The 27077-nt window shown below is 45.1% G+C and overlaps 1 protein-coding gene across 1 annotated transcript; it reads right to left on the bottom strand.

The window, feature by feature from the left end:
• Positions 1 to 14676: 14676 nt before the first annotated feature.
• Positions 14677 to 22946, bottom strand: POFUT4 (protein O-fucosyltransferase 4). The gene is made up of 3 exons (XM_077822356.1): positions 22200 to 22946; positions 20138 to 20763; positions 14677 to 16588 (listed from the first exon to the last, which is right to left on the bottom strand). The coding sequence occupies exons 1-3, from the start codon at positions 22941 to 22943 to the stop codon at positions 16441 to 16443; spliced, it is 1518 nt and encodes a 505-aa protein (XP_077678482.1). The 5' UTR covers positions 22944 to 22946; the 3' UTR covers positions 14677 to 16440.
• Between the last annotated feature and the right edge of the window lie 4131 nt (positions 22947 to 27077).

Here is a 27077-nt window from a genome sequence, read left to right as displayed (position 1 = left end):
CAGGAGGAATGTGGTGCCTTTGTGATAGGTTATTGAGGCCCCAGACAGATATACTGGGTTCTGCACTGGAGGAGGGACAAGGTAGAGGTGGAAAATGGTAGAGCAGGCAGAGGAGATGGGGACATACAACTCTCAGATGCATCTCTGTCACTCACAGTTCATCGTCAGCATTAGTCACCTCCCTTCACCCAAAAGCTTTCTTGGGGCAGCATCGGAATTTCCCTGTATTACACTTTAGAGGATGGAGAAGGAATCAGTTTATTCCACATGGGGAACATGTTTGCGGTTTTCTGAACCCTTCACTTGAGCTTGCCCTGAATATATTGGGGGAGGTTTTATTTGCCAGTGAAGATAGGCAAACTGCTTTGGATAAAATTCAAGCTATTGGTTATGATCTATAAAGTCCTAAATGCTCAGAGACTGAGTTATCTCTGAGATCTTGGTTCCCTTGCTAAGACTAGTCAACACAGTTAGGAACTGCTAGGATGTTCTTGATGTTTGTTCCTGGGGAGAAATATCTCTGCAACCATGGCAGAATAGCTCATTGGAGAGCTCATGCTTCTAGAACCTACTCCTTCCAGCAGGGTCAGATTAAGCTGGTACTGGCAGCTGTATCATTCCAGCCCAATTTTTATTTTAAAAAGAGAATTTAAGTTTATAACTCTTCAGGTTATGAAGAAAACTTCCAAATACGGTTGCCAGTCCTCCAGGATTGTCTTGGTGTTTCCAAGAATTAAAGATTAATCTTTAATTAGAGATTATGTCATGTGATGAAGCCTCCAGGAATACTGTTAGTATATAGGTCTGTTTGTTAGCCTGGGATAGAATTTTGGGTTTGACTTTTTGATAGTCTCTTATACTAATATGTATTGTATAAGTATAACGGTGTATAAGGGGACATGCTGGATACATTGTATATGAGAGGGCATGCCAAAACATGTTACAAAGTATCTGAGGGAGCACACCTAGGGACAGTTAGCTTTTGAATGGAGAAGCAATTAAGATAGAGCCAGCACGTCTAAGAAGCAGGCATCAGAATGGAAGGTGTGAAGGGCAATTAGTTAAGTTAACTGGAAGCTGTTAAAGGAGATTGTTACAGGTGGCAGGTAATTGAAGATACGTGACTGGTCTCAGGGATCTTGAAGGGTGGCGACTAAAATCTTTTTCTTCTTTTGTCTGTAACTTCTCTGTAACTTGTTCTCCAAAAAACTGTATAAATTAAGAGACACAAGCCCCACTCGGGGGGCTCACTTCTAAATGTATTAGCAGAGCAGCTTTGCTAATAAAACAGAGTGGTCTGATAAATTGTGAGTCTGAGTCAAACTTTGACAGTATAAACAAAGGACAAAGATACTGTGATGTTGCTTCTGCCTAGTCAGATGGATTTGTTAGTACAATGGGAACAGATAAGAGCAGTTAAAGAGTTACTTGAAAGAATACTTTAAGATTGCCTCAACCCCTATCTCAAGGCAAAGTCAAGCAACCAGTCACGGCAGGGGGGATAAAACACTAAAAGATGAAAGAAATTCCTGTCCCTGACCGCAGCACAACCTCACTCCTTACCCTTCCCATGGGGTACAAAAGAATCATAGAATCACAGGGTTGGAAGGGACGTCAGGAGATCATCTAGTCCAACCCCCTGCTCAAAGCAGGACCAATCCCCAATTTTTGCCCTAGATCCCTAAATGGCCCCCTCAAAGATTGAACTCACAAACCTGGGTTTAGCTGGCCAATGCTCAAACCACTGAGCTATCCCTCCCCCCGAAAGAGGTGGGATGAAGACCCGAGACCCAAAATGGAACATGACCCTAAGTTGTAAGGGGTGGGACTGTGGGTGTCCATTGCAGGTATATTTGGGCCTGCTAAGGAGGAGGCGATGGGAATGGGAAATGAGAATGGGGAACGGGGACACAGGCAAGGCTCTGCGGTGTCAGAGCTGGGAAGGGGGACATGGGGTAAATGCGGTGTCAGAGCTGGGAACAGAACACTGGGAAACAGACTCTGCCGGAGTGTAGAGCTATGGATGTGCTTGTTTGGAACCAACCCCAATAAACATCGCATTGCCTGCACTTCGGACTTCTGGTCTTTTGCTTTCTGTCTGTGTGACAAGAACCTGGGAACCCTCTAACAAATACAACCAACCATAACTCCTTGTCAACCATAACTGGCAACCTTACTTCCAGACTGGCTCAATCCCTTGCTGTCTAAATCACTCTGTAGCTAGAAGGCCTGACATAACACCTTTAAGAAGGGCAAACTGCCCCATTTGTCTCACTACTGTGTTACCTAAATCTACCAATTGCTAACTCGAGCTCCTGCTTTTCAACTAGGACAGGAAGCAGAAGTGGAAAGATAAATGAGACTGTTCCAGTAGTGTTTCTAGCCTGGCTGGGAGTACTGGAAATTTTGTGAGAAGGCTGTGAGGTTTGTGCAGACTCAGAAGAGTCAGATGTTTTGAAGATGCTTCATGCACAGGCTGAGATATTCAAAGTATTCTAGATGATTTGGATGTCCATCCTTTAATAGGATTCTAAACCCCTTAGACAGCTTTGCAAATGTCAGTCACAAACTTTGGAGTGACTCTCTGAACTCCAAGGTGTTTGAAGTTCACTTGCTCATTTGCTGATGTTTTCCTGCCTTGTGGCCTGTTTTCCTCATTCATTGCAGTAACTGCCTGGCCTTGCATGGGAGAGCAGAGGAAGAGATGGCCTGTTAGAACAGAGGGGATGATGGACTATGATACTCCCTGTAAATGGGCAGCTCTTATTCCAAACCCCATTAGCTAATGGTGACACATTCATCTTCAAAATCTAATCTCAGTTTTAAACAATCCCAAGAAAAGTGGGGGGAGAAAGCTCCACAAAGAGAATTTTAACAGCTTCCTCTCAGTTACGTTGTCTGCATTATACTCTCTTCTTGGCATGGAGCCTGGGATGAGCTGAGCATTGGCCTGAGGAATTCATGAGCAGATAGAAGTACATACATGACAGTGTCTGCATGCACCATGGAGACATGCTTGCAGTAAGAAAAGGAACTCAGTTTTGAGGCATGCAGTGGAACAACAGAGGGGAACATTCAGGGGTCAGAACATTCAGGATGAGCTCCAGGCTGTACACCACCCCAGTAATAACAGAATCACAAATGGAAGGGGTAGGAGAAATTCCTACTTTTCAGATGGACTCAGAAGGGGTCTGGTCTATTTGGCAGCCTTTCTGAAGAACCACAGCTGCAAGTACCACTGTAAATCCTGGCTGCACAACCCAAGAGCATACAAAATTCAAATTGCATTTGCAATCTAATGACCACAAATTTGAACAAACATGGTTAGGAGCTGGATCCTGGCCTAAGTCTCAAACAGTCAAGGATATGATGGACTAACTGGGCAAAACGATTGGGCTTGAAAAGAGGCATAAGAAATTTCAGCTCAAAAGATAATTTTGTTTTCAGGAAATTATATGTGCCTGAAACAGGCTTAGATTGCAAGAACCACCTCCATCACAACTACAGTGATGTTAGCACCATACTATAATAAATCCACCCTTCAGATGAGACCATGTTGTCATCTACCTATTTAACAGGTGAGAAATTATACTAAGGTTTCTTCTGTCTGTCTTGAGCATCCATCCATGAGGAAGTTAAAAATCCTAGGGCACTTTCCAAAAGGAATAAGGGCTGACTCATTTGCTCAACATTTTGAGGCCAGCATTTTGAATGTGGCACAAACAAATAAATTCATGAAGACCACAAGACCTCTTGAGCTGCTCTGAGCCAGCCTACTTCAAGACCACCCAACCCATTCTAAGACTTCAAAATCCATTTTGAACTGCCCTGATCCGTCTCAAGGAATCCAACTTGTTTCTAGCTGTTCTACTCTGACCCTTCCTGATCCATCATGAGATATCCCCAAGCTATCCCCGTTTGTCTACAGCTGCCCTAACTTTCCCCAATAAACTCAGTTTGTGTTGATCTAATCCAAGATGCTTAGAGAATCAATTCCACCAAGCCCAGAACTACTCCCATCTGCCCAAGCTATTCCATTTGAGCCATATTGACATTTGGATACCCACTGTGATAGAATAGAAATCTAATCTGAGCTGCCACTACCTATCCCAATCTTTTTCTAGCAATCCCAATTAGATCCCAGACCTCTGTAATTCTCCCTGTACTACCCTGAGCCCCCCTGATTTGTTCTGAGCTGCTCCAGGCTATCCCAACTGATCCTGACCCTAAACTGCTCAGAACTATTTCTATCCAGGCTGATCTACTCTAAACTATTCTACGCTATCCTTGATGCACTCTCATTTTTAGCTGAACTCGCCAAAGTTATCATGATTTGCTTTGATCTATTCTGAGATATCCAGATTAGTCTCTAGCTGACCTGAGCCACCTCAAGCCTACTCACTCTCCAGTACAGGCTTTTATACTGTTGTAGAGAAAAGTTTGTGGACAGAAATCTGAGTAACCATACAAATTAGTATACCAGTCACATCATGGCTTTGGAAAAGAATTCCGCAGCCCTGCTCGTCTCACCCCCTTCCCTGAAGCCTGCAGTGCTTCAAGTGCCAGCTCTAAGACATCGTCTGAGTCATAGAAGGAGAAGTGCAGTTTGTTAAGGCATGACACATGTCTTGGCTCAGCTGGTCACATAATTAAAAGGGTTTTGTGTCTGATTAATTTCATACGGTCAGTAGAGGTCTCTGAGCAAAATGAGAGGAGCTGCCTCCTTGTACACTTCTGATGAATACATTTTCTAAGGGGGGCCTAGGGAGCTATCAATCATTCCAGTCAAAGCAGCCTTTAAGAATTAGAAGACAGGTAATCATTAGGGGAATGGCTCTGCCTTGGGACTAGTAAGTAGGTGGCAAGGGCAGGTGTCTTTTTGTCTAATAGGAGACAGCTGGTTCAATCAGTGAAATCCTTGTGGAATGAATTCCAATTCTATCTACCCAGGTCCTAACGCCTTGACAACTGTTTGTTCACCCAGTAACTAATGTTTCCCAATCCAATTAAGACTGCTCTCTGTCAGGGAGGGAGGAGGGGCATCTGGACAGTGATTCTCCTGCTGTTTCACTCGGTGGACCACTTTGTGTGAGCTAGATCATCACAGAGAAATACCTCACACACCCCTGATGTCCTAATTGGTGGTGCTCAGAATGTTTCATTCTATTTACCCTCATGAAGGACTCCACAGACCTTTGGTGGCCCATCAATCAGTTTGAGAATGACTAATCCACTACTTAGTACTTCAAAGGGGGAAAGCCACCCCCATTTGATCAGTCGTGGAAATAGATGTCACTGTGTCAGCCAATCATATTTTTCAGTGTGGTTATGTCCTTCCTAGAAATAGTGGCCTCTGTGAAGGATGGCAAAACTGATCACCAGCTAAAGAGATAAAATACCCAACTTCCCCCTGCTATCACTGTTTCTTCCATGAGACAAGAATTATTTTAGTCTTCCTTACACCATCAATTGTCTTGCAATTTCTTTAACCCTTGGATGGACACTGCCTTCTCCACAGAGTTCAAGATAAAGAGGCTTCAAGTAGCATTGACCTGTGCAGAGACATTGGGTAAAAATTTCAAAAAGCTTAGGTGACTTTGGGAACCTAAGTCCCATTTTCAAAGGCACCTAAGTCACTCAGAAAGAAGCCTAGGTTCAATTGACTTTCAATGAAACTGAGACTCTCAAGTCAGTTTTGAAAATGAGATGTTGGCACTTTTGAAAATATTACCTGTCAGCCACCATAGCTGCTGCCACTGCAAAAAAGAATACCGCAGAGTCAGACCACAGCTCCTCTGACTCCTACCTTGAACCCCCACAGATCCCAAATACTGTAGATCACCAGGGTTGGGAACACTGCAGAGTAATGATGCAAGGGGAGAAACACTCTTCTGCTGCCATGACCTCATCTCGGGGTGCTTTGCCCACTTGCAGTAGTGGAGGGGACCATTGGGATTTTTTTTTTAAGTTCCCTTTGGCTAAGGTTCCCAGTGGCCTTTGAAACTTTTGGATGCCCATTCATTCAAATGAGATTCAATATAATGTATATAATACACCATTTTATTTTGCCCTCAGGAAAAAAGCCAAGTCCTTAAAATCGCTCATCCCCACAGAACAAGCCTTAAGCAGATACAAAGTGTGTGTGAGGGGGAATAAGAAAGTTATCTCTAAGAGGTGGAACCTGAGATTATTATTCAAGGTCACAAACAATAAGTATAACACCTCCCAGGCAGTGAATATAAAGCCAATGAATTAGAGTCATTCTAGCATTCAGATATCCAGAAAACACTAGTTATAAATTATAACCGGCATAATGTCTATAAATCAGATTATGTTTATAATAGACAAATCCTGCAGCTGTCTCTGCTGCTGTGAAGGCTTTTCTCACAGCACAACTGATGCCGGTGTGTGGACAAGGGGCAGAATGATTTGGAGATGTCATACAGAGGATGGACATGCCCCACATGGCTCCGCTGCATATTGGCAGATGGGGTTGGAAACAGGGCTCTGATGGGAGAATCACTGCTATTCAAGGTCTTCTAGTCCTGCACTATGTGAAGGGGAGCTCAGGGGCTCGACAGTTATTAGCCTGGAGCAGAAATGACAACAGCTCTTCAGCCTAGGAGGGAGAATTCTTTCGCCTCCTCCCATCTGCAGCGTTTCCCTTGCAGCCAGCCATATTACTTAGGCTAGGCATTGAAGGGAAGAGTTTAGGCACTGCTTATTACACATGACAGATACACCTCAAACACACTGTTGATAATCCACACCCGTATTAGACCAGAGACACTGTGGCAGTTACCATTAATCCAATCTCTCCTTTTACTGCTATGGGTAGCTTGGAAGTAGATAAGTGTACAAAGGACTTAGAGAGCCAAAAACAAGACTTTGGAGAATGCCACAGTGTAAGGGAGTAGAGAAGTTACGACATGTAAAGCAACAGGAAATATAGTTCCTATCATTCAATTTTTGCAAGTTCATCACTATGTGACTGCAATACAAAAGAGGATGATTCTTACAGCACTGAAAATGAATGCAAAATACGGGGGTGGGGGGGCAATCTATTGAAAGAGGCTCATTAAAGCTGCTTTTAAAGCAAAACAATTGCATTTAGAGAACTTCGAACAAGAGTTAGGGAAAATGTTTATGATAAATCTGCATACACATAAGGAAACACTCTATTATTAGTTCTATTAAAGAAATACAAGCTAAGTTACTCAATGCTAATGGTATATGGCCCATATGCAGTTATATGCTAGCAACAATAGCTACCCTCATGCTGAGGGATATGGCAGTCAGAAAGGCACTATCTTCAACAGTCATCATACCCAAAGACCTCTTCTAAAAGAACAGAGGTCTAAAAAAATCACTAAGATAGATCTCTACCTATGCCATGCCACATATATGCTTATGGTTGGTGTTTCCTCCTATTATCATTTTGATGACTCAATATCATGGACTGTTGCATATTTGCTCCTGATAAGTTAAAAAGTAGCTAAAAGTGCAATAACAAAGTATTGGAAATGTATTTACCTGCCTTCCCTGACTTGGGACATAATCACATGAATTCTGAAAAAGCTACTAAAATTACAAGACAAAACATCTAAAGTATATTCTGTTGCTATCTGGTTTTTATTTTTCACCTTTGTTATAAAAACAAGACCAACATTTTCCATCCAGACCACCCATCCAGCTTCGTTTATATGAAAAGCGTACAGAGAATCAAAAAGCTGGCTCAAAAAAAGGAGCCTCACATGAGACAGGCTGAGTAACTAAAGAAGTGACTTAAGCTAGTGTTTATGTTTCGGTTCAAGGGCTATTTATTTGTTCATGTGCTGCAAAGAAGGTACCAAAATATGAATGAATGTCTCCTTAAGTATGTTAAAAAGAAAGAAAAGAGGACAATAAATGTATGTAGCAACCAAACCTATGCAACTTCCCACCAACAGATGTTTGTAGGTCTGAAGTCTGACTATATTGTGTTGCTACAATACTTTGCATTTACACAGTGCCTTTCATGTGAGGGTCAAACAGAGAGATAGGTATTATTACTTTAATCTTCTAGGATTGAGAAACTGAGCAACAGAGCGGTTAAGTAACTTGTGCAAGGTGAATCAACAATTTAGTGGCAGAATTAGGAACAGAACCCTGATCTCCTCACTGCCAGTTCCCTGCTATAACTTGTAGACTACACTGGCTTCCTTTCTGAATCTATGGAATGGCTCATAAAATGTATTTAGCAGATGTGTAGATAAACACCACACAAACAGGGTTTAAGGTGCACAGCATTCAAAGCTAAGTTTTCAAAAGGAAGCACTCATAGAATCATAGAATATCAGGGTTGGAAGGGACCTCAGGAGGTCATCTAGTCCAACCCCCTGCTCAAAAGCAGGACCCATCCCCAATTAAATCATCCCAGCCAGGGCTTTGTCAAGCCTGACCTTAAAAACGTCTAAGGAAGGAGATTCCACCACCTCCCTAGGCAACGCAGATACTGAATGTGAACACTCATACTGAATGTGTTAAAATTGATAGAGCTATGTTAAAGATAACAAACACTTTCATGTGGAATGGAAGAAATGGGGACAGCAAGTGTGGATGTATGCATGTCCATTACCACTGTTCTATTTCAGTCATGGACCTACCAGCTCCGCTGAATGAGTGTGTGGTTTCGTTCAAAGGGGAAGAGAAAAAAGGCCCTGTTAGAAATATTGGTGCCCAATTTCTTCTGCTCCTGCAGGAATCACATTAAGTGAACTATGCCACATTCAGAAAAGTACAATCATCCCAAGAAGCCCCTAGACACAGCAGAGATCAATGGATTTTTAGTAGGTTTAGCACAATTTAATTTTTTTAAATATATAATTTCTATGGATAATATCAATATTTATTTTAAAGCATTTTTTCAGTTTTATCAAATTAAATTTTCACAGTTACAAGAAGTTATGGATGTGTGTGTGTCAGGCAATAGAGTGAGTTCAGACAAAAATTATTTAATGACAACGAACATTGAGATTCCAAAAGTTACAGTTTTATAACCATTAAAACACAAATTGTCAGCATCACATATCAAAAATATACAAGGTAAATATTCTTAAATCAAACTCTAATAAGTTATCCAGGAGCATTTTTCTTACTTTATCTATGTGTAAATGTCAGTTATTACCAACAGCAATACCTTTTCTTTAGTTTGTGTGGGTAAATTGATGTTTACTGATATTTACAAATAAAAATCGAATCCTTCAGGTTGGTTGTGGAGCCCCCTGGAGTAGTGCCTTCATGATGCTCACTGTATGACCCTACTGACCCGGCGCCTCCTCGTTCCTTCTTGCTGGTTACTCTGATAGAGGGGAAGGCGGGCGGGCTTAGAATGGATATGAGCAGCACATCTCGAACAACAACAGTTATGAGAAGGTGAGTAACCGTTTTTTCTTCTTTGAGTGGTTGCTCATATCGATTTCAATTAGGTGACTCCCAAGCCTTACCTAAGCGTGGGGCCAGAGTTATTGAATCGCTGATTTGGGCACTGCTCTGCCAAAAGCTGTATTATCTCTGGCGTGCTGGACAATGGCGTAATGAGAGATGAACGTATGTATTGAGGACCAAGTTGCTGCCCTGCAGATTTCTTGTATCAGGACCTAGGCCAGGAACGCCACTGATGAGACCTGACCTCTCATGGAGTGTGTCATAAGTGCCAGGGCTGGTATTTTGGCGAGCTCATAGCATGTGCAGATGCATGACATGATCCAGGAAGATATTCTTTGAGATGAGACCGGGAGTCCTTTCATCTGGTCTGCCACCACTATGAACAAGTGGTTCGACTTTCTGGATGGCTTAGTGCGCTCAATGTAAAAGGCTATTGCTCGCTGAACATCCAGGGAGTGCAGCCTCTGCTCACAGCTACTGGCATGAAGCTTAGGATAAAAAACAGGTAGGAAAATGTCCTGACTAGCGTGGAAGAGTGACACAACCTTAGGAAGAAAGGCCGGGTGAAGTCTGAGTTGCTTCTTATCCCTGTGGAAAACCGTATAAGGTGGATCTCAGGTCAGAGCCTTTAACTCAGACACCCTCCTTGCTGATGTAATGGCGACCAGGAAGGCTACCTTCCACAACAGATAGAGAAGGGAGCAAGTCGCCAGTGGTTCAAATGTGGGCCCCATTAGCCTGGAGAGGACCAGGTTATGGTCCCATGTGGGGACAGGCTGTCTGATCTGGGGATTTCATCTGATGAAGTGGGTTATAGCCCACGAAAGCTTATGCCCAAATAAATTTATTAGTCTATAAGGTGCCACAAGTACTCCTCGTTGTTTTTGCTGATATAGACTAACACGGCTACCCCTCTGAAACCTGTCACCATGTTACAGAGCAATAGCAAATATTTGCATTGTAAACCTCTAATAGTGTAACTCACCAAACAGCAAAGAATTATGAATTAAAGTGCTCATCATGTAAAAAAGAAGGCCCATTGAAAGCAAATGAGCCATTGTGAAGCATCAAAGGACAGAGACCTTGTTGATTGCATTCCTTATCCCCTTTCCCCCACCCCTCAGGAAGGGGAGACCTGCAGATAAACTAATCCATCAGCTTGGATTCTGGGGTGAAGGGAATAAAAATCCCTGACAAGGAGAAACTTGGTTCTTTTTGCTCCTTGGTCTCTAAAGGGGCAAGAATTTTAAGTATAAGCAAAAGACCCCCAGCTGTTTTGCCTCGGTTAGCCCGACAGTACATATAGAGTCTGCTTATGATAGAAGTTGCTCTTATCTTTTGAAACTCAAGACTGATAGTCACTTGTGTATGCTTTAACCTTGTAAATAACATTTCTTAGTTAATAAATTTTAGTTAATTTATTACAGGACTGGCTCTAGGCGTTGTTTAATTTGAAATCGGAGATAAATTGCCCTGGGGTACAAGTGACTGGTCCTCTGGGACTGGGAGTAACCTGAATATTACTGAGATTTTTGGTGTAAGGGACCATCTATCACATAGTCAAACTGCCTGGGTGGTAAGATAGACTTGAATGCCCAAAGGGACTGTCTGTGGCTCCATGGTAAGACTGTTACAGTGCTTTAGGAGTTCATAGTTTTTACTGGGTTGATGAAATCTAATTATAGAACATACAACCAGTTTGGGGCTTTTGCCCTGCTTCATGATAGTCTGTCCTGAGGTCAGCACTCATGCTTGTGAGCCACACCAGACAGTCGGATATACATATAATCTTAATATGGTTTCCACATGTTTAATGTTTGTTGCTGTTCAATCATCCGCTGTATAGTGTGTGTGGGGGGGGTTGGTGGTTTGGAATTGCAACTTTAACTGCAATTTAACCAGGTAATTTTTTTGTGATAAATTACTTCAAGGCTTAAAAGCCACGTCGTAGTGACAATAGCTGAGAATGTAAGGCCTGAGGCCTTTTTCTGCAGCCACATTAGGCCCATGAGCCAAGAAGCAGAAAGTCACATCCTTACATTCCATCTAAATTATATTAAAATAATGTAATATCAGACTTGTGACAGGTTGCTGGACAAGAACTCAGCCCTCTGACTCAGCCCTCTGTCATGCCAGCTCCCATTAAGGGAAGTAAATTGGAGCTGGCTAGAGAAAAACCTGCACCAAATTGGTGAATGGGAGACAGCTGCCAGTGTTCCCTCTAATTTTTTTTTACATCCATGTGCGGAATTAATTTTATGTGCAACAATATGGAGGTGATGTGTGGTGGGGGTGGGGCAAAGGGGTTCAGAGTGTGGGAGGGGGCTCAGAGCTAGGACAGAGTGTTGGGGTGTGCGGGGGTGAGGGCTCTGGCTGGGGGTTCAGGGTGTGGGAGGGGGCTCAGGGCAGAGGTTTGGGATGCAGGGCGGGGGGTGTGAGGGCTCTGGGGTGGGACTAGGAATGAGGGGGTTAGACTGCAGGCAGCCCAGGGGCTGCAGCACGTAGAGACGACTCCTCCCGGTCCCCTCTCGCTGCAGAAACTCAGGGCCAGGGGAGAGGCACCCCCCCTTAGGCCGTGGCAGTTTTAGCGGGCCTGGGCTAGGCTGGGCCAAACCGGGTCAGGGGCGTACGTACTATGTATAAAGATGTACTTTATGGTTATTGCCCTTCCGTCTATGGCCATGACGTACTCCTGTCCTATGCCAGGTCTTGGTACTTCATGGATGAGTCAGAACAGACAAGGCAGTGATGAGTGGGGACGGGGGAGACACTGCTGTGCTGCACATCAGGGGAGACATTCAATAGACACTCGTTCTACCCTTGGCCAGTAGCAGTTAAAGGACTTGTGGAACTTTTCCAAATCATTGATACTGGGCATTTCGCTCCTCCCACCCACAGAATGCACTGGTGTACTACACCCCCTGTCCTTCTACCCCCCCTTTACGTAGAGCAGTCCCACCCCTGGAAACAGACTGCTTGGAAAGAGGACTTACCCCACAGATTCATCTCCTTATCTGATCGACTTTAAATTTGGGAGAGAAAGCCTAACCTCCACTCCATCCTCAGTGTTTAGCGGTCCCACTTCTTTCTTTGTTTTCTTCTTATTTATATGGCTATAGAACCTTTTACTATTGGTTTTAATTTCCTTTGCAAGGTCCAACTCTACTTGACTTTTAGCCTGTCTCACTTCATCCCTACATGTTCTGACCTCAATAAGGTAGCTTTCCTTGCTGATCCCTCCCATATTCCACTCCCTGTATGATTTAATGCGAGTGGCTGTTTTTTGCCTCATTTCATTATTTGGATACTTCACTTAAGGCACATACAAAATTAAAATGGGGGAGGAGGGGAATCACCACCTGACACATGAGAGTGAAGAAATTATTTGAAGCCTAAAGGAGAGCTGTGCAACAGGAATTTAGTACGCCTGGTCATATCAAAGTATGTAACTGAATCTACAAAAGCAAATTAGTCAACTAATTGCTTGACCAAATACTGCCGATACATTTACATGTGTCGGTAATTATGATTTCCTGCAATGCACGGTTTGTAATGTTTTGATGCCTATGCCCATCAAGTTAGGTTACTGAGTGGCAGAATTCTTCTGCAAAATGTTTTCTCAAGGGGACTGGAGTGGATGTTTTCAATGCTAAGAGACAACCACAAAAAGTTAACAGTTGCAAGACCAAAGTGAAAAGGAAAAAATTAGTGCACATGGATTTGTATTATAGACTTGAATCAAATCTGCACCAGAATACCCAGGTTTTGTGAAGGGAGTCATTTCTTGGGGACAGACCCATGCAGATGGAAGGAATTCAATCTCACCAAGCTGCTGAGTAGAAGCTGAATCACTATGCAGCCATTACTGCAACCTTAAGGCCGCAGTTAATCCTGCTGCTGCTCCCACATCCCTACCCTACATGGAGTGATGACTGGTGGGTCCACACTGGATAGTGGATCTGCAACTGTCTTGCTTCTTTCCATGCCTACCCCTCTGCCTCCGTACCCCAAAACCTTGCTGCATAGGAATGCAAAGGGAGTCTCAGAGAATGGGGTTCACACCATGCAGTGGTTGCAGATCCAATGAATAGAGCTGACACCCATCCCAAAATCTGCCCCATGGCCTATGCAGCAGAACCATAGTAGGTCTGCTACAAGGTCTGTTCCATTGTAACAGAAGACAGAAGTGGATTTTCTCCCTAAAAACAACTATATATGAGTTTGAGTGAGAAATCACAGGAGATAAGATCAGGGACAGTAAGGCAGATGCAGGGGTAAATTAGAGCCAAAGACATAACATGAGAGGCTATTACTAAAGGATGCAAACGTATGCTGGATAAGAAGCAAATGGATGGCCAAAGAGTGTGTTTGGGTCCCTCGCTTAAAGCAGGGGAGGACAAAAAGAAATTCTTCAGTCTTCAGTAAAAAAACCCACAACACTAACAGAAGATTTAATGCAGTACTAGTTAAAAGGAAAGGGAAAGGCCACAGGGCAGAATTACTTAATACATTCAATAAGCAGGGCCCAGGGAAATTCTCAACTCTAGTAACTGGCAGAAGTGGTATTAGAAGTGGCTATTATTTTTGAGATCTTATGGAGGCAGGCAAGGCCCTGCTGAATTGTTGGAAGAATTAAGGAGGCAGAGGATTTGTAGACACCTAAGAAAAAAAAGGTGAAAAATGGTAGGCAACATGAGTTCGTTACACAAATCATGCTAAGTTTGTGTGTGACTGGATAATAAGTTTAGCTGCTAAATAAAAAAAACAGAACATATCTCCATTTTAGTAAAGCGTCTGATATGATTCCATGTGGCAGTCCCTTAAAAAACAGATTAGATGGAATTTACATAAAATGACTGAACTGGATGAAAAAAATTGAACACCAATTATCAATGATTTAATGTCAAGTTAGGAAGAAATGCTGTCTGATGTTCCTTAGAGGTCTGTTCCGGGTCCAGCACTATTAATACTTTCATTAGGGACTTGGAAGATGGCAACAAGAGCAAGCGAAATAAATTCTGATTATATGAAGCTAGGAAGGAGTGTAGATAGTTTGGAGAACGGAATTAAAATACTCTATTGATAAACTGAAAAAAGGGCTAAACAAGCAAGATAACTGCAGAGAAACACATCTATGAAGGATTAATCAACTGCACAAAAACAGAGCAAAGATACACTGCATATAGGCACAAGACAGCATCTAGTCACCATAATGGATGATAATTTAAACAAGTCAACAATACAATGCTGTTGTAAAAGAGGTTGTATTAATAGCAGTAATAAATGTAAAACATTATTCCACTTTCATCCGCACTGATTATGGCTATGGTTCAATTCTAAATACCTTTAAAAAAAGACAAACAAGAGTGTTCAGAAGAAAGTGACATGAAGACTACATTATTTTAAAAATGGGACCTTTGAGAGGAGGTTTAGGAAGCTGGATATGTTGCCTCTGAGAAAAGACTGAGGGGGGATTTTCAGATTGTGGTCCGCGGACCACCAGTCGTCCACGAGCTCCATTCAGGTGGTCCGTGAAAAGTTCCCTCTAAGGGGCGTGCCTGGGTTGCTGCACATGAAAGAATGAAGGGCCACACACCTAATTAGTGGAGCCGCGCAGGCATGGCTCCACTAATTAGGTACCTGGACCCTGGAGAAGACACACATGTAAGGTGAGGTGGTGGCCTTGGGAGGAATAGGGGGTAAGTGGGGTGAGAAGAGGGGCTGCGGCGGCCAGAGAAAGAGGCAACTTTTTCCAGCTCTAGGGCTGCTGTGGCAGGGGAGAGACCCCCCTCCTTCCCAGCCTCAACTCAGGGGCTGCCGTGGCAGGGGAGAGAGGGCACATCATCACATTAGAAAGGTAAGACTAATGCTATTAAAATAGGAGTTGTGTGTTTTTATCTGTAGAACAATAAAAAAAAGTTTATTAAGTTTGTTTTTATATAGAATTTTTATCCAAAGCACTTTACAATAGTTAGCTAACGGTACAAACAATATTTGGAAGATCATTAAGTGGTCTGCGGAGACTCTCAGCAATTTTCAAGTGATCCGTGAAAAAAAAAAGTTTGAGAACTACTGGGTTAGAGGGCTGATCTAAGATCAGTTGTCATTAGTTCACGGAACACAGGATAAATAGTGAATTGGACTCACACAGCATGTAAATCGCACATGTGCTCATGCCCACACAGTGTGGGGGTATAAATTGCAGCGTTCTTTTCATATCCTGATCATTATGAGATTTACAGGAGTAAGAAATACCACATCTGAAATGATGTTTTTGCCAAGACCACTAAGATTGTCATCATTTAACAGAAGTGAACTCTGTTTGATGGAGGGGAGGGGAAGGGAAGGGAAAAAACTTCCCGAAATTTACTATGTTTGAGGCATATTCACTTGAAGAGGGAATGCTTTATCACTGAAGTTTCATAAGGCATAACCCTTCTCCCCAGATATAATCTATCATAATTTCCGCACTGGAAAAATTACTTGTTCATAAAAGCCGGGCATTTACTAGTATCCCTGATTTTAAAAAAAACACCCATCTTAACGGGAGGGATAAGTGCCTAGTGAAATAAAAAGCCTTTACAAAAATAATACTGAATATGTGGAATTAAATTCCTGAAATGAAACAAGCTTAGGACACCTCAGTTCAGCCTCAACAGGCCCATGTTCCAAGTCATTTGGCACAAAGTGTAATACTTTTTTGGTCAGAGGAAATTACACTGAAAGCACAAAGAGACTGAATTCTTCTCTGACCCCAGAAGACGGTGCCTCCAGAACAGGGATGGGAATCCACTGCTGAAGTAGTGTGTGTGTGTGTGTGTGTGTGTGGTGAACTCAAGCCTGATCAGAGACTGACTGTCCTCAGATCCCATGAAGGGAAGGTCTCCAAAGTTAGAGTGAGATACAAGATGAGCAATTCCTCTTGCATTCCAAGAGTGTGTCTTCAGAGACAGGTAAAAGTCCCTACCCTCCCAGCCTTCTGTGTAACACTGAACCAGGTGCTCAAGATGATGGTCATTGCTGTCTGGTCCTCTTCACGAAGATCTCATGCATATAATCCCAAAATCTTCCCTGATGAGATTCGTTATGGTGAATCATGGTGGTGAGAGCCTCACCCTGATCAAGACTCTGCCAATAATCCTGTAGCCACATCTCCTTCCAGCTGAAACATAGAAGAGGGAAAGCGGAACAAGCCATTAGAAAGTGAGGGCGTCTGAAGCTGAACCAACAATAAGACTGAATTCCTCTCTCACCTAAGAGAGGACTATGAAGGACAGAGGTTGGGGAAGTTCACTATTAAATATTGGAATTACTGAGCCACTGTGCTCTCTCTCTCCCTCTCAATCAGTGATTCTCAAACACTTTCTATTGGTGACCCCTTTCACAAAGCAAACCTCTGAGTGCAACCCCACCCTATAAATTAAAAAAACTATTTTTAAGTGCTCAATTTATCACACATTTTTATTTAATTATTTTTATAAATTTTTTTTAACTAGTTACTGTTTCATACTGGGGATGAGCACAAAGAAACTTTGTCAAAGCAGACTTAGTGGTTTGAGCATTGGCCTGCTAAACCCAGGGTTGTAAGTTCAATCCTTGAGGGGGCCATTTACGGAACTGGGGCAAAAATTGGGGATTGGTTCTGCTTTGAGCAGGGGTTTGGACTAGATGACCTCCTGAGGTCCCTTCCAACCCTGTTATTCTATGATTCTATGATTGCCACCTTTACCTCTGTGCTGCTGCTGGCAGCAGGCGCTGCCTTCAGAGCTGGGTGGCTGGAGAGCGGCAGCTGCTGGCCGGGCATCCAACTCTGAAGGCAGCACAGCCACCAGCAGCGCAGAACTGCAGAAGTAAGGGTGGCAATGCCACACTATGCCACCCTTACTTCTGTGTCACATTTGACCTTTGCACTTGGAGACATGGCTAATGGGGGCAGGGACTAAAGCAAATTTTGGGGTGGCTATAGCCCCTGCAAGCCACCCCTCCCAGCACTGCCCCTGCCAGTGTGTCTGATTGTTAAATTATAAATTACCGCCCTTTTTTTTTTTTTTTGGCCAATCTCAGTGTTCTGATTGGTCTGCGGTTTAATGCAGCTCTTCAGCTGCTGAACAATCAAGCCCTCCAATGTTGTCTCAGTACCATCCTTTTAGTCTCAAAACAACAAATCTGTGCACATGATACTACAATCCCCAGAGTTCCATTTCCTTAAAGCGGTAGGGATAAAAAAAATATACTTTGTTTAGGAACAACAATCACTGCATTATATGTTTACAATACTTCTGAAGTAAATACAGTACATTGCAACAGAAAGGGGTGTGTAATTTTCTAAAATGCTAGATTTAAATTATATACTGTATAGCAGTTGCTCTGTTTCATGCAGGTGTTTGTGACCCCCATGTAATAACCTCGTGACCCCGTTTGAGAACCCCAGCTCTAAATGTATCCTAAGAAATCTGCTACGTAAATTCCCTTCAGAAACCACAACACCTCACTACTGGCTTTGGAACTTGTTTAGATTTTGTGTTTGTGAATTTAGTGTTAGGGTAAGATACAACATCAACAGCCTTGGAGAATGTAGTCCTCTAATAAAATAAAACCTTGCACATAATCCTAACCTGGAATGACCACCTCTAGGAGCATCGAAGTAGCTCTCCATGGCCCATATAGCGGTAACTGGAGATGGGGTGAGACAACAAATCATAGCAAACACTAAACAGCTATCAGATGGGAACAGCTTTTGGTCATAAGAAGCCTAGGCTGTATTTGAATTCGTAATCAAGAGAGGAAAGGCTTTGAATCCCATCAATCCCCTGAGCCTTCCAGTTACTCAGTTTTTTGGGGGGGGAGGGCGGTTGCGGGGGGTATACTAAGGTTCTCAAACTTTGTCATAGCATGGACTACATCTTAACATGAAGTGTGTGTATGGCAGCTCCCTTCCCATTCATGGTCATGTGGAGCACCTCCTCTCCCATTCATACTGTGACAGAGTACGCCAAAGCTTCATGTAAGTTGTCACGGAGGTCGTTCCATGACTAGCTAAACCTGGCAGGTTGTTCAGCCTCTCATGGAACATGTTCCCTCCTCAGCCAAGCAAGACTACCACAGATTCTGGCCAGAAAAACTGAGTGGGATGCCATTTCAAACCTGTCCATATCAGCTACGCAGTACTTACTCCTCATCCACAATGCCACATTCATTTGTCTTCCCCCTCCCCCCAAGATAATGAGTACAGCACTTCTGGCACCAATTCTGCTCATCACAGGATGAAGAAACCTTCAAGGCTGTGTTGCCCAGAAGCAATCCTCACATATATAGTACAAGAGTCCCAAAGGAAGTGTACAGTGTGGTCAGAGAAATATTCTTTGTGAACATTCAAATGTGTATGTACATTCTAGACCAGTAGAATTAGTTTTCCCATTATCAGTAATGTCATTTGTTAGGATATAGATATTCAGACCTGTCTGTAAAGGCCTATATTCTAAGAATTTAGGTGTATTCTTATCACTTGGCTAGTTAGGGGTATAAAAGAAAGAATCAAAATCACTGTCTGCCTGTGTAAGGTCCTTCTCTTACTGTGACAATCTGAGGCCCTCACCCCCCTCCAAAAACCACACACACAAACTCACTCTCCTGCTGGTAATAGCTTATCCAAAGTGACCACTCTCCCTACAATGTGCATGATAATCAAGGTGGGCCATTTCCAGCACAAATCCAGGTTTTCTCACCCCCCCACCCCCATACACACACAAACTCACTCTCCTGCTGGTAATAGCTTATCTAAAGTGATCATCAAGTTGGGCCATTTCCAACTTGTGCTAGTGAGGTGTGAGAGAACCTGGATTTGTGCAGGAAATGGCCCACCTTGATTATCATACACATTCTGAAGAGAGCGGTCACTTTGGATGGGCTATTACCAGCAGGAAAGTGAGTTTGTGGGGGTGGGGGGGGGGGGGGCGGAGGGTGAGAAAACCTGGATTTGTGTTGGAAATGGCCCAACTTGATGATTACTTTAAATAAGCTATTACCAGCAGGACAGTGGGGTGGGAGGAGGTATTGTTTCCTGGTCTCTGTGTGTATATAATGTCTTCTGCAGTTTCCACGGTATGCATCCGATGAAGTGAGCTGTAGCTCACGAAAGCTCATGCCCAAATAAATTGGTTAGTCTCTAAGGTGCCACAAGTACTCGGTTTTGGTTTTTTTTGCTGATACAGACTAACACGGCTACCAATCTGAAACCTGTCACAAAGGACTAAATGGACTGTGGAAATTTAAATGTTTCTCACAACTAGCAGTGGTTGCTTCAGAACAGATTTGAGTTACATTGCTGGTAAAGTGGAGGGAAGCTTACACTGCCTCTGCCCATGCTGAATCTGGCCTGTGGACAGAAGTCTCCAGCCTTTAGGACTGCCAGTCCAGTACCTTTCACCAGCATTGTGCAAAAGCAGGGACGGAGCCCAATCATCCTGTTCTGATAGGTCAATCCCTTGCTTTAACCACTAACCAATGCTCTTTACGAATTCCCCCCACATGGCTGTACACAGCATACATGACTCTTGCTTCCACCTCAGGGGTGTCATACATTTCAGGGCTGCTCTACATATGTAGTTTGAGAAGCATTTTGGGATCCTTCAGGGTGAAAAAGTATTATACAAACCTGTATTAATTGGGCTTTTAAAAAAATGATTTTGTAAAAACAACATTCATAAAATACCTGTCTCCTGCAGAGAGATCCTCAATGTTTCCAAAGCCAGGGGCTGGCATGGGACATCCCATGTGTGTGATCTGAGCTATGTGGGGTTCAGGAGCTGGCACTTTCCCACGAGATTTCTTATGATCCCTCTCACCAGCGACTCGGATGTTCTCCCTGTCACAGATGAAACACTCAAAGCCATTCAGGTAATTGGGCAAAGTCATGTCATTCACTCCCCACTCACGTCTCTCCATGTTCTCCAGCAGAAACTGGTTCGTAATGCCTCCTGGCTTCTTATACTCTAGATATTTCAAATACTCCTCTCCATTCCTGTCCAGGAAGTCAAGGAACTGTGCTAGTTCTTGGGGGCTTCCAAAATCATCCACAAGGATGATGGAGAGGTCATCAGGCATCCAGTCCCGCACAGATGGGGAGCCTCGGTATACAGGGATGGCACCCAAATGCATTGGACGCCACAGCTTCTCGGTCATGTAGTCATTGCATATGGCATTCTCCATGGCAAGATGAAACTTGTACCTGGAGATAAAGGTCATGAATTCAGAATCCTCTGTTGTGGCTGTAGAAGTGTCCCTCAGCCTCTCACTGGGAAGCTCTCGGTTATTCAGGCATTTACCATAGGAGTCTACCTAAAATAGTAATAATCATCTTTACAAAAGTAATTTCTCTGTTTTAAGCTTATTTTCAATGGACAGTTTCCTTATATGATTCCTTCTGACCAGTTCCTAAGAATCTGAGCTTGGCCTCTCATTCCAGCATGTTCCTTCTCAACAAGTGGAGTAAGCCAAAAAATTCTAAAATATCTAATATTCATTGGAGAATATTTTTACATTTCAACTCTCCTTCCTCTTCCAAGCACTCAATTCCTTTCCCAACAGGTTAAGAGGAATTCCGAAAGTCAATGGCACCTCCTTGTGTCCTGCAGCAGAACTGTGCCTCAGATGTTTAACCACAGCCGACAGACACAAGATGCAGAAAAACTTGGAGAAGTAGAAACGTTAAAAAACGGTACATTTATGTAGTGGGCAATGCAGAACAGGAGTTGGTGAGGGAGGGGATGAGGCTCATTTTTCCTGTAATTTTTTTCTTAATATAATACTATCACAGCACTTCCCAAATGCTGTATAGACATCAATTAATCCATATCAATCTGTAACCCACTAACCCCCCTTTTTTATCCTATGACTGCAGAGGAGTTAACGGGACACTCCACCTCGAAAGGTCCCTTAGAATATGTGCTAACTAGATATGTTAAACAATCTGTTCCACCTTGTATTTAGCTGGGTCTGTGACGCTCAGAGTACCTTTCCCACACTTGAAAAGCTCTGTGTAGCTCGAAAGCTTGTCTATCTCATCAACAGAAGTTGGTGTCTGATCTCCTGGGACAGACACAGTTACAACAACACTGCATACAGTCTCAAAAACTGAGTTAACAGCAGATCTTAGGCCTACAATATAAGATGTAATCCTGTCCAAACACAGTGGTTAGTAATTCTATAATTGAACAAGTGCTGAACATTATTTCTCCTTGTTTACAAGTACAGCTAAACTGTGTTCAGCTAACATGATTGCTGGCAAGAATGTTTATGCATTATTTAATCTCATAGGGTGACGCTGATTTTGACAATAAGACAACTAGTTTTACCCTCAGGCTGGTCCTCAGTGTGCTTCCCTTCCCATTACAGCCCAATTACTTCATCAGTATGAGGTCAGATATGGGATGCTCAATGCCAGGTAGGCTAGACCTCAGCATTTTTTCTTCACCCTGAGGGTCTAGACTGCTCCCCCTCATGTCAACCAGGTTACTAACTCAAGTTTACTCAGTCCCCACAGACAGTCATAGCTATCAGCCCCTCTTGTGTCTCCAGGGTTTAACTTGTAATGACAGAGGTGCTGGAGCTCAAGCAATTTTTACACATTCGTAACTCATGCAGCAAGCCCAGAGGTGCCAGGGCTAAGAACGGCCAAGCCTAGCGGTACCGGGGCTCAGCCCTGGCACAAATTAAGCATGGAGCGTCTCCCCCACTCCTCTCGCTGCCTGCCCCGCAGGAGCCCGAGCAGTTACCTGGATGTGTTTCATGAGCTCCCGCACGTATCTGTCCCTGTCGGAAGGGACGTCGCAGTGGGACTGCATGTACAGCACCGGGGCATAGCCCTGCTGGCGCCACCGCTCCTTTTCCGCCAGCGGCAGGGCGGCCCGGCGCAGGTAGGCCAGGCTGGGCAGCCACTGCAGGGTCAGGGGATAGTCCGACTCCCTCCGGAAGGTGGCGGTGTAGTTGAAGAGGCGGATGCCGGGCCGGTGGGAGAGCAGGTAGTTGTTCATGGGGGACTCCTCGTGGAACAGCGCCCAGGTCTGGTGGGGCAGGCGCGGCAGCGGGGCCTCGTAGGCCCGGAAGTCCGTCCCGTAGAAGATAACGGCCTTGGTGCGCCGGTGCAGCGCCACGCGCCGGCGCCGGGTCACCAGGCAGGAGCGGCGCGCGCAGTCGATGCGCTCCGTGTCCCCCGGGAAGTGCGGGAAGAGGCCCGGGCTCCACCACAGCAGGATGGGCAGCTCCCGGTTGCGGCGGGTGTCGCCGTTCCCAGGGCCCCGGTACGAGGCCGCGACCACCGCCCCGAACTCCACCGGGGGCAGGCCTGTGCTGGGCTGGAAAGGGGAGCGGCCGCGGGGCTCGGGCGGCCCCTCCGCCGGCTCCCACTCTCCGGCTGCGAGCGGCCCGGCCCCCGCGGCCAGCACCGCCAGCACCAAGCTCGCTGCAAGGCAACAGCGCAGCCGGGACGCCCGGCCCTGCCCGCCGCCCCGAACGCCCATGGCTGGCGGTTCCGCGCGGGCGCCTGCCAACCCCCCTCCCCCCGCTGCTAGCCCCCCCCTCAGTCAGTCCCTGCGCTCTCCAACCCAACTGTGCTGTGGCCAGGGTTGCCAACTGTCCAATCACAAACCCAAACACCCTTTCCCTGGCCCCGCCCCTTCTCTAAGGCCCCGCCCCGTTCCTTCCGGCGCTCGCTCTTGCTCCACCCGCACTCATTTTCGCCAGGCTGGGGTAGGAGAAGGGGCGCAGCGTGCAAGCTCTAGGAGGGGGTTTGGCGTGATGGCTCCAAGAGGGGGTTCAGGGCTCGGGGTTCAGGCTCCGGCCAGGCGGCGCTTACCTGGGGCGACTCCCAGTCAGCGGCGCAGCAGGGCTAAGGCAGGCTCCTGTGCCTGACCTGGCCCCAAGACGCTCCCAGAAGTAGCTGGCCCGTCTCTGTGGCTACTGGGGGGGCTCTGGACACTACCTCTACCTGCAGGCAGCGCCCCCGCAGCTCTCATTGGCCACAGTTCCTGGCTACCAGGAGCTGTGGAGCTGGCGTTCAGGGTGGGGGCAGTATGCAGAGATCCTCCCCCTGCCTCGCCTCCCCTTCCCCAGGGGCCACAGGGGTGTGCTAGCTGTTTCCGGAAGCAGTATGGGGCCAGGGCAGGCAGGGAGCCTGCGTTAGCCCTTCTGGACTTTTAGCCGCCTAAAATCTCCCCGTTTGGCTTCAGTCACCTCTGGGAGATAGAGATCCATATTGGGAGACTCCCAGCAAAACTGGAAGGGTTGGCAACCTTAGCTGTGGTGCCTGCTCAGGCATTTGGGGCAGCCCCACCTTGGTGCCTGCCCGCCCCTCCCTCCCGTCCATACTCGCTCCCTGTCCAGGTATGGCCTGTCTATGCCGAGTTCAGCAGATCAGTTGAGTCATCGTTCCCTGCACAGCCTGCAACCCACACTGCCCTGGCACACCTGTGCTGAGGGATGGCCCCTCGCCCCCACAGGTTAAGCCTGGCTGGGCCATGAGAAGCTGGATGTAGGTTCCTCCCCAGATACAACAGGAGAAATAGAATCGCCTCATAGCCCAGCACAGGCAGCATCCTGGTGCCATTCGCTCAGCAGCAGCCAGGAACAAATTGCCCATGCCAATGCTGTGACATTAGGAAGCCAGACACCTAGCCCAAACCCAGCCTGCATGCTCAATGGATCCCATGCCAGGCGGTGACAGCAGGGCTCACGCTGGCAAGGGAAAGGTGGTAGTCTGGCCAAGGCCATCCATCATCAAGATCTCCAGCCTATGGGCACACGGCCCCGTAGCATTTGCATAGTGTGTGGCCATTATAGTCCCTCTGTCACTCACATCCACCCACCCCCATAGGGAAAAAGGGTATAGCAGAAGTTGAGGTGGTTCATGACAAAACTGACTGGCGTCAGAGAGACTCTTGCATGAACATACGGGGTTGGTCCCAGGCTATGAAAGAGACATCATGGGCAAGGTAATCATCTTTAGATACAAGCATTGGAGCTACACCAAGCTCTTCTTCAGGTTTGGGGAAGGAAATCTGAGCCCTGGTCTATGCTACAAATTTATGTCAGTATGTCACTCAGTGGTATGGAAAATCCACACCCCTAAGCACCACAGTTATACCAACCTAACTCCCAGTTTAGATAGCACTATGTTGACAGGGGGGCTTCTCCTGTTAACATAGCGACCACCTCTTAGGGAGGCAGAGTACCCACACCAACGGGAGAAGCTCTTCCATTGGTATAGGTCGCGTTGTCACTAAGCACTGCAGTGGACAATGAAGGTTAGACTGTTATGCAAAAGGGGCTTGAAAGGAGCCATTAGCAGGCAAGTGTGTGTTACAAATTGTTGTAATGAGGCATGAAACGAGTGTTGCCTTGAGTCTGTGGTTTTTAGTATATCACGGTCTGCCAACCCCAGGCCCCTTAATTACTAATTGATGGTCTGTTCAACAATGATCCGTACTTCTCATGGCTCATGTTTTACAGACATCAGTGTAATCTCAGGCTTTGACTATAACATAATCAAGGAGGTTCCAGTGTTTGGCCCAAGGATGTTTCCAAGTGGTCTTAAATTTGTTACTCTGCCTAAAGATGTTATTTGTGATGAGCAGGTCATGCTCCACACAGTCGCTGAGGAGGAAAATACCTTTGGGGTTTACTTTTCCCTCCCATCCCTTCTTTGCCTACTGTGCTGCTCTGGAGGTGGAAGTCCTGTCTAATTCTGGCATTGAAAGCTCCCAGGAGGATGAGTTTGTCTGCCTTAGGTGGGGCTGTAAGGACTGCATTGAGAGCTCTATAAAGCTGCTCCTTGTTGTCGTCATCATCATCGATTGTTGGTGTGACATTGCGCTCTATATGATTTTATAAAAATATGCTAATGAGTGTGAATATAATGTAACCAGAATATGCTTCATGCAAAAGGTCTTTTGTAAGGTTTCATTACAAAGCTTACAATCTACTGAGTGTGGTCATCCTATTTGTATAAATGTATCACTCTTGTAACTGAAACTAGAAATATGAAATATAACTCTGAGGGTCTATTGTAGTTATGCAGAGTGTGGGCCATTAATGGTGGTTTAGAATCTTAATGGTTCCCATTAACCAGGACAATTGACTGTAGCTGGCTCTGTTTTACTTGTAAGTCTTCTTGTATACCTGTGGACTGGCAAGTGGGTAATGAAGTCTTACAGTGACATGTGATCATGGCACCTGAACTGGAATCCATCTTTAACCTGGTGCTTTTCCATTGAGAAGGAGGGGTGGGAACCCAGAGGGACAAAGGATTCCTGCCTTATGCAGAAGATATATAAGTGGGTGGAACAGAACAAATGGGACATCCGTCATGAACTGGAACAAGGGCTGTACCAAGGGAAAGAATTGTGTCCAGACTAGGAAGGCATCCAGTCTGTGAAAGAAACTTATTGAAACATCACTGAGGGTGACATTTTATCTGTATTCAGTTTTATTACTGTACTAGGCTTAGACTTGCGTGTTCTATTTTATTTTGCTTGGTAATTCACTTTGTTCTGTCTTGTATTACTTGGAACCACTAAATCCTACTTTCTGTGTTTAATAAAATCACTTTTTACTAATTAACCAAGAGTATATATTAATACCTGGGGGGGGCAAACAGCTGTGCATACACCCTCTATAACACTGATAGAGCGGAACAATTTATGAGTTTACCCTGTATAAAGCTTATACAGGGTAAAATGGATTTATTTGGGGTTTGGACCCCATTGGGAGTTGGGCATCAGAGTGTTAAAGACAGGAACACGTCTTAAGTTGATTTCAGTTTAAACCTACAGCTGTTAGTGGACGTGGTTCAGACCTGGGTCTAGGTTTGCAGCAGGCTAGTGGTTCTGGCTCGAACCAGGCAGGGCACTGAAGTCCCAAGCTAGGAGGGCAGGGAAAGCAGGGGCAGAAATAGTCTTGGCACATTAGTTGGCAGTACCCAAGGGGGTTTCTGTGATCCAACCCGCCACAGTTGGGGCATATGCACTGATGACCCTGGCATAGTGGTTGTTGGTGAGCTTGAGCCAAAGAGTCATAAGATATTCCTGATACCAATGGGAAGATCCAAAAGCTGACTTGCAATCTTATTTTTGATGGCAAAGTCAATCCTGTGAATTAGTCTCTCTTCAGGTGGCCTTCCTTTTCTAAAGACGGTGTAGCCAACTCCATCCTCTTTTAATTGGCCCTCATTGGCCCAGTGGGTCTCACTCAAGGCTGCAATATCAATGGTGAGTCTTGCCAGTTCTCTGGTAATTATGGAAGTTCTTTCTGGGCATTCACTGTGCTGAGAGTCCAGAAGGGTGTGGATATTCCAGATGGCGAAATTCATTGTCTTCTATCTCTTGTTTTGGCCATGGAGTTGAGTGATCCCACTGGATCTGGCCATCCAGTCAGAAGCCTGCAACTTGCTCCACAACACCGCACACACCCAGAGTAAACCAAAGCAGTACAATGTCAAAGCACTTCAAGACCAAGCCAGCTAAGAGACGTTCCAGCAACGTGTCTGAGAAACTCTCCAACTTGCCTGACATTGTCATTGACATTCAAGAGCACTGGCATCAACTTAAAAATATCATTCACAGTGCATGTGCTGAAACCATAGGATACTCCAATCATCA

This window comes from Eretmochelys imbricata, chromosome 7 (genome assembly GCF_965152235.1).
Source record: "Eretmochelys imbricata isolate rEreImb1 chromosome 7, rEreImb1.hap1, whole genome shotgun sequence".
NCBI classification, from domain to species: Eukaryota; Metazoa; Chordata; order Testudines; family Cheloniidae; genus Eretmochelys; species Eretmochelys imbricata.
The sequence above is the reverse complement of the archived record's forward strand: the minus strand, read 5'-3'. Positions and strand labels throughout refer to the sequence as shown.

Bases quoted from the DNA above. Each gene is read 5' to 3' on its own strand.
- POFUT4 (XM_077822356.1), bottom strand. From the start codon at position 22,943: ATGGGCGTTCGGGGCGGCGGGCAGGGCCGGGCGTCCCGGCTGCGCTGT. The intron at 20,764-22,199 runs GTAACTGCTCGG...TTACTATTTTAG, and splicing joins AGCTCATGAAACACATCCAG to GTAGACTCCTATGGTAAATG. The intron at 16,589-20,137 runs GTATTTTATGAA...TCTATGTTTCAG, and splicing joins GATCTCTCTGCAGGAGACAG to CTGGAAGGAGATGTGGCTAC.